General features: G+C 41.4%; 1 protein-coding gene across 1 annotated transcript; it reads left to right on the top strand.

The window, feature by feature from the left end:
• Positions 1–203: 203 nt before the first annotated feature.
• Positions 204–1,148, top strand: LOC309825692 (olfactory receptor OR51C1-like; the record flags this gene model as incomplete). The annotated part of the gene is given in 3 exon segments (XM_082659327.1): positions 204–215; positions 219–506; positions 510–1,148. Coding segments are annotated over 3 exon segments (939 nt in total).
• Between the last annotated feature and the right edge of the window lie 6,823 nt (positions 1,149–7,971).

Raw genomic sequence — 7,971 nt, 5'->3', positions numbered from 1 at the left:
AAGAGTACCTACTACAACAGTTGAAATCTTACAATTATTTTATCAATCTAAATGCGCCATTCATACTTACATAGTATATAGACATTCATCTGTGGTTAGTTTTTGGTTGAATAAAATTATTTGTAATTGGATTAATTTTTTAAATGTAGGTTTTTTTGGTTATTCCAGAATTTCATCTTGGAATTCCGTACTTTTAATCCAGCATGTCAAACTTCTAGAATATCACATCCTCTTCCGTTATTTTCCTGCTAACTGGTGTTCCTGGGCTGGAAGCCTTCCACACCTGGATCTCCATTCCCTTCTGTTTTCTCTATGTAACAGCTCTCTCAGGAAACAGCCTGATTCTATTTGCCATTGTTACTCAGCCCAGCCTTCATGAGTCCATGTATTATTTCCTCTCTATGTTGTCTACCACTGACCTTAGCTTGTCCGTATACACTCTGGTTACCATGTTGGGTATATTCTGGTTCAATGCCAGGGAGATCAGCTTTACTGCCTGCTTGTCATAGATGTTCTTTGTTAAACTCTTCACTGTCATGGAATTGTCAGTGCTGTTGGCCATGACTTTTGATCGTTTTGTCGTCATCTCTAATCCCATCAGGTATGCCACCATTTTAACTGACTCCAGAATAATTCAAATTGGAGTGACAATTGTGATCAAGGGGACACTAACACTGACACCAATGGTAACAATTCTTATGAGACTGTCCTTCTGCCACAGCCACGTGCTCCACTACTCTTACTGCTTCCACCCTCATGTGATGAAGCTCTCATGCACAGACACCAGGATCAACAATGCAATTGGGCTGACTGCCATGACCTCTACTGTTGGTGTGGACTCAATTCTCATCCCCCTTTCTTATGTTTTGATCATTAAGACTATCCTCAGCATCACATCCCCAGAAGAGAGGAAGAAAGCCTTCAGCGCCTGTATCTCCCATGCTGGGGCTATTGCTATTTTCTATATTCCATTGATCAGTCTCTCCTTTGTTCACAGATTTGGGAAACAAGGCCCAGCCTATGTACATACTATGATTGCTAACACCTACCTGCTGATCCCCCCAGTCATGAACCCCATCATCTATAGTGTGAAGACCAAACAGATACGCAGAGCTGTGATAAAAATTCTCCATTCCAAAGGCACATAGAATCATAGAATTCTAGAGACAGTCTGTGTCAGGTCATATTATCAATAGAAAAGTAAATCTGGTGTTTGTTGAAGCTAAGTGTGCAAATATTTAAAATCAAAGATGAAATATATTTAGAAAATCAGCTTGACTGACCTCTGTATTTTACAAATGAGGAGACAAGAGACATAAGAATGGGAGGAATGAAGAGCCTATCTAGAATTTCTCCTCTGATCACTGTTTGTTCTAAACAGTTTATCCTGCTTATGCTTGTTTATCCTGCCAGTAGTCTTTCTCTTTTTACTTTAAACATTCACGGCAGTTAGAATGGCACAGTATGAAAAAGTGACTCCTTTTTGAGAAATAGGTAGTATTTTCTAACTGTAATAATAATTGTAACTAGCATTTATTATTTCCTTTGACCAGTCATAGTTCTGTTTTTTACATATATTAACACATTTTTATATTCAAAACATTTACAAGGTAGTTACTTTTACTATCAATGGGAAAGTTGAAGCACAAAAATGTTAAGTAACTTATTTAAACAGCTAGTAAGTGACAAAGCCATATTTCACATCCACATGCAAACTGACTCCAGGGTCCCCCCACTCTTAACTTTAATGCTGTATTGCTGTATATAATATAAACTATATATATATTTATATATCTAGGCTGTATTTATATATAATATAAACATTTATGTATATTATATATAATATAAACAAGATAATATACATTTATACATGAATTAATTAACTTGTACTGGGGGACATAATTTAGTCAAACAAACAAAAAACAAAACTCTGTTCTCTAGAAATTTTCAACCAATTTATGGAAGAAAAGCCCGAAACAAAATCTTCAAACCTCACAAATGTATTTCTACCTGATGTTCTTCCCCAACTCAGCATATTCTAAAATTTCTTTCTGCCCTCTGTCAACATTCTGTCCCAGCAGAAACTGAAAAGTGACTAGAATTGCAAAGGAATTACAACTTGTGTTATCTACTTAGAATTGTTTTAACTTGTAGCATATTTTTATGTAATGGCTTAATCCAGCAAGTTAATTATTTTTTCCAAGCTGGGTATATCCCATAATTCTAGAAATTTTAAAGTACATATTTCGATAACACATTGGTGTCACTCACTAATGGTGGGCCCTATAGCTGGTATCAGATCCAGCAAGGAAGTAGAAGTAGTCATTCAAATCTACAGGGTATTTATTAAGTGACTACAGTACCGGCTACTAAATAATTAGGATGATGTCAAAATCCTCAGCATATTTGACAATAATATTTTTAGTCTCAATTATTGCTAGTCTTTATCTTCCTGATCTTTGTATGTTGGAGTGTCTCAGGACTTTGTTTTCAGACCTGTCTTATTCTTTGTTATATTCTCATTTTTGGTCATCTCATCTAGCATCATGTCTTTAAATACCATCTATATGCTGGCAAATCCCAAATTAATATCTACAGTCCAGACTCCTATCTAATTGCCTATGCATCACTATCTTCACTTGAACATCTAACAATCATCTTAGACTCATCATGTCCAAAACCATATCCTAATATTCACATCAAGGAAAAAACATTCTCAACCACAGTCTTCCATAACTCAGAAACTCTGCCTTTCAAGTTGCTGTGATAGAACACTTTGGAGTTATTCCTGATACCTGTCTGTCTCTCCCATTCCACATCCAACCTTTTAGCAAATGCTGATGACTCTTTCTTCCAGGTATTCCAGATGTTGCTATCTGGAGTACAACTGCTTTCTACTACCTCAACTGCTACCCCCATGATCCAAGTCATCATCATCTTGAACTTGAAATATTATAGTCTCCTGGTGGATCTTCCTTTAATCAACTTTTGCTTTACAGTACAGTAAAATAAAGTAAAAGTACAGTAAAGTAAACTAATCCCCACCGTAGTTAGATGGATTATTTTAATACACAAGACAAATCATGTCACTTCCTCTGCACAGCATGTTCCAGAAGCCCCCTGCCTTACCCAGGGAACATTCACAGTCATTATAATATCTTGTAAGGATTTATGTGTTCTGGCTCCTCTCCATAATCTCAACTTCATCTCCAACTACTCTCCCCTTTATTTACTCTACTACACCCACACTAGCCTCCAAATATTCCCTTAAACTCACCAAGCATGCTTCATCTTCAGACTTTGCACTTGCAGAATTTGCACTTGCAGTTCTCCTTACTCGGGATGTTCTTCCTCCAGATGCCCCCTTGGCTTACTGCCTCTTACCGTGCAGGCTCTGCTCATGTGTCCCCTTACTACAGGGCCCTTTATATTATAAAAAATAATAATGACAACACACCTCTCCCTCAATTCCTGCCTGATTTACTCTCTCTTCCTTACCTACCTTGTTTTAATTTCTAGCACTTTCACCCTCTCCCCAACATATTACATACCTGTTTAGTTCTTGTCTCGTTTCCCCATTACAAGGTAAGTTCTTTGAGAATAAGAACTCTTTGTTTCATTTACGTTATCTTCCAGACCCTAAAACAAGGCCTGCCAGATAGAAAAATCATAACATCTCTGGATGCAGTGGCTCCATTTACCACTCAAGTTTCATTGCTTCCTCTCTATGCTCCAGGCACAACAAACAACTTGCATTTCCTTAGCCCTGATTGCTCTATCTCACTTTCAAGTCTTTGCACAAGCTGTCACCTCCACCTACAGCACCCTCACTCTCTCCCTTCTCCTGACTTAGAATAGAAGTGACTTTCCTTCAGAGATGTTTTCACGACTTCTCAAGTCTGTCTGGTGTCCTTCTGAGGTGCTCCTACAGCACCTTCCTCCTGACATCCCTTTTTAGACTCTACTGTAACCGTTCTCCCCACAGCAGACTCTGCCCACTTCTCAAGACCAGGGACCATGTCTTAGTCACTATTGGACATAAGTAAAAAAGTGCAGATGATGTGGACTTACAGACTGGATTTTTGCTTGTTTTTTTCTACACGTGACATAAGATGGGTCATGGAGAAAGGGAGGAGAGAAAGAAAGAGGGGCTTGGGCTAGAGAAGAAGGATGGGGTACCCAGAGTCCTAAACATGGGAAGGAGAGGGAGCTTCAGTTTTAAGAACTGGACAGTCAAGATGTCCTCACTACTTCTACAGAGGTTTCTCCCCCAGCACACCTGCCGCCCACTAACATGTGAAAAGCCCCACTGTCCAACAATCCTAGAAACTTGTAAGTTTCCATTCCTAGGAAGTGAGTGTGTAATCTGGACACTTGGGGAATGGGTGTTGCAGAGTAAATGTCATCTGTGACCCAAGTGGACAAGCTCACCATGAATTGGAGACTTCCCTAAAAGCCAGAACAGTGGTGGATACATGGCCACTGTTGCAGTTACCTGAACCCAGAGTCCAAGTGAAAATCCTGTAAGTCCTTTAAGGCCCTATATTATCCAATTCCCCATTACCTCTCTGATTCTATCTGCCTACTATTCTTGCCCTGGTTCCCTCTGCTCAGGAACACTGGCCTACCAGATACTTTCCCTTCTCAGGAACTTTATTTGCAGTTTCTGTTCCTTCTTCCTGGAATGGTCTTCATCAAATATCTCCATAAATATATTTCTCACTCCCTCAGGCTTCTGAAATGTTTTCATTATGTGTGGCCTTCTGCACATAATGTTGTGCAGGAGCTTCACTTAAAATGTCAACTACTCCCTTGATATTTATCTGCTCCCTTCTTCCCTTTATTTTTCTCCATAAGACTACCTAACATCCTATTTCACTTTTTATATCAACTCCATTTATTGTCTGTCCCCCTAACCAGAATACTGCATGAGGGTGGGGATTTGTGTGTGTGGCATCTATTTTTCTTATTACATTGTAGGCCCCTGATAAATATTTGTTGAATGTGAATGAATAAAGAGTCAGAATACCTTGTTCTCAGGCCAATATTATAATTCATTAACTATGTGATCTAAGCAAAGAGGCTTTATGTCATGTATTCTTTATCTGTGACCCAGGTGCAAGGAAAAGTGGCTTCCCTACCTCAAGGTCTGTGTCATCAACTGAAACAAAAGCTGGGAAAAGAAAAGCTCAGGAGGTGCACGACCTTATTTTGAATTATGGGACTACATTTTTGTGTACCCATCTCGGTAAAGAGGTTGTGAACTCCTAGAGCCCAGGGACCTAACTATATACCCACGTTGTGTCTAGCAAAGTAGCTGATGAGGAAAAGCACTAACCACTGTGGCTAACTGGAGTTTGAGTTACTTGGAGGAGCGGAAATAGATTGTCTAGAGTCCTATATGTGTAAGTGCGGGAGTCATGGCAGAGGCGGTAGGTCCCTGGTGATCGCCCTCCCACCCACCAGACTGAAACAGTGGGAAGCCAGTGGAAGTGACACACAAGTGGCCATGGAGGTATTGTCCCCTGTCTGGGCCCTCAGTCTATATTCCCCTAGCCTGTCCCCATGGGCTTCATGGGCAGAGTTATAAATAAAGCTGTGCTTGAAAGGAAAAGTCAGATTCAGCTGCATCTCAACAGGACTGTACCATATTCAAGTGAGTGCATCTTCACTGGGGTCAAGCAGACCAAGGTCCCTGCCATCCTGAGGGACCTCGAAGGCCCCACAAACTGTCTCATGGCAGGGGAAGGGGAAGCCCTTTCATCCCACACATACCTTCATGGGCCAAGACAAAATGTTCCAGAGCATTAGCTGACATCCAGAAAGGCTAGTGAGAGTAAATGCAACAACCACAGTCAGACCCAAATTGAAGCTGAAACTGGGACTGGCCAGGGGTCACTTTAGGCAGAAGGCCAGAGCACATAGGAGGGAAACATGAGGTCTTCTGGGATAGGTAACTGGGGAGATGTGATGATGGCCCCAAGTCTTAGGCTGTTACCAGCAAAGCAGAAAAGGGGCCCTGTGGAGAAAAGAGTCAGGGAGGTATCTGACTCTGAGACAAGCAGTGACCCTTCTGTCTGTCAGTGCTGATGCAGTAGCTTCAGAGGCCCTGAGAAAGGGGAAGTGTGTTCCTGTGCTCCCCTTGCTACCCTCCATGCCTGTAAGCATCTGCATCTGAAAAAGGCTTTTCATTCTCTGACAGCAACTGAGTGGGCCAAATCTGGAATCTAATATTTGCCAAAGAAGGTAGCTGTAATATCTTGGCACATGCTCTGAGAATGGAGAAGAACAAAGAGTAAACAGAGGTGTGGATTTCCTGACCTTTGAACCTTGGATCTGTTCTTCCTTGCTTATCCAAGATGAGGATAATCCAATCTAAAATTTTAGTTTTCATTTTATCATATTATATTCTAAGACCCATGTTTTCCAAACTCTCTCCACTAAGGCCAAATAGAAGGGCATGTCCCAGTAGCAGAAAGGACCCAGGTTAGGAGTGAAGAAGAATCCTGGGGGGAGGTGAACAGGTTAACCTGAATACCACTGATGAAGACACCTGCAGAGTTTATTCTCAAGATTCAGAAACTCTTCTTGAAGCTAAGCCCTTAGCTCTTTAGAGACAATTAGCTCTAAATACCAGGGCATCTAGGGAGCCTATCAGGGAGACAGTTTGATGATAGGTCAGAGAACAGGGTGAGGCAGAGCAACACCGGGCTTCCTAAAAAAGAAATGTCTCGCCTAACATGAATGGTCAGCAGAGGTTCCAAGAAAGATAAAGCTCTAGGAGTATTAGGACTCAATCAAGTTCTCTTTGTAGCAGTGAGAGTGGCCTTAGAGGCAGCTTTTAAGTGTGGAGGAACCCATCAGCCAGGGACAGAGAGAAGAGCCTTCGCAGAGACCATGCCTGGCCGCTAGGATCCTGCCAGCACCTCCATCTCCCAGGAATTCATTGGAGGGAGCTACTGCCTTTCATTTGATGACCCCAGATAAGTTTCCTTGTTACCTTAAGAGATTGATTTTGGTCTTTTTTTCTCAGTTTTTATTTTGTGTTTTTATTTTTATTTTTTAATCACAATTGTGTTTTTTTCCTCTTCCACTGATCTTAGACCTGGGGACCTGGAATCCTGAAGATTTGCAAACAAAACAAAACCAAAAACCTCCCTATTCCCACTGTTTGGAACACCTTTTATTCCCTTCTCTGTCTGCTTAATTTTTACTCATGTTTCAAGACTAAACAGAAGGACCATCTTTTTTCAGGAAGGTTCCTCTGATCATGCCTTTCACCCTCCCATGCATTAAATGCACATCTTTTGCTTACACTTATTCCAAGATTCTAATATTTGGGTTACTTGTCTATCTTTCACCCTAGACAGGGCATCTGAAGGGCAAAAGATGTGTCTTTGACTCTGTATCATCAGCATCTATCAAATAGCCTCCATATATAATAAGTCCTGTAAGTAAATGCTTACAGAACCGATGAATGATTGAAGGGAAGGGAGGGGAAGGGAAGGGTAGGGAAAGGAAGGGTAAAAGGAAAACACAGCCTCTCAGGAAGAGTTCCCAGGTAAGGTATCTCTTAACACCTAGCTGAGAAAAGGGCAGCCCAGTATGCAGACAGTGAAGGTATGGGCCAGGATGAGTCATCCAGGGAACTTGGGAAGGATAGATTTTGAGATAAGCATTGTTATCTCCAGGTTCCCTTTTACAAGTGTAAATGGACTTAGAGAGTAGTGAATGATAAATGAATTTGAGCTGTCACTTTCCCTTTTGGCAGGAGGCTTCAAAGAACCTTCGTATGTGAGAGCCCAAATGACTTGGAGAAGCAGAAAGAGAGAGTAGCGGAGGGAGAGCTAAGGTGCATTCAGTTCCCAGGTCTCCAGGGCCAGCCTCTCTGATTGTGCTCCTTATCCTAACAGGCTAGCAGGCTGCCAGTGTGACCTCACCTGCGCCAGTGCCCCCTTCTCCGTGCCAGTT

Source organism: Grampus griseus, assembly GCF_964374135.1.
Source record: "Grampus griseus genome assembly, chromosome: 8".
Lineage (NCBI taxonomy): Eukaryota > Metazoa > Chordata > Mammalia > Artiodactyla > Delphinidae > Grampus > Grampus griseus.
Note: the sequence above shows the minus strand (reverse complement) of the source record. Positions and strands in the feature narration are given on the sequence as shown.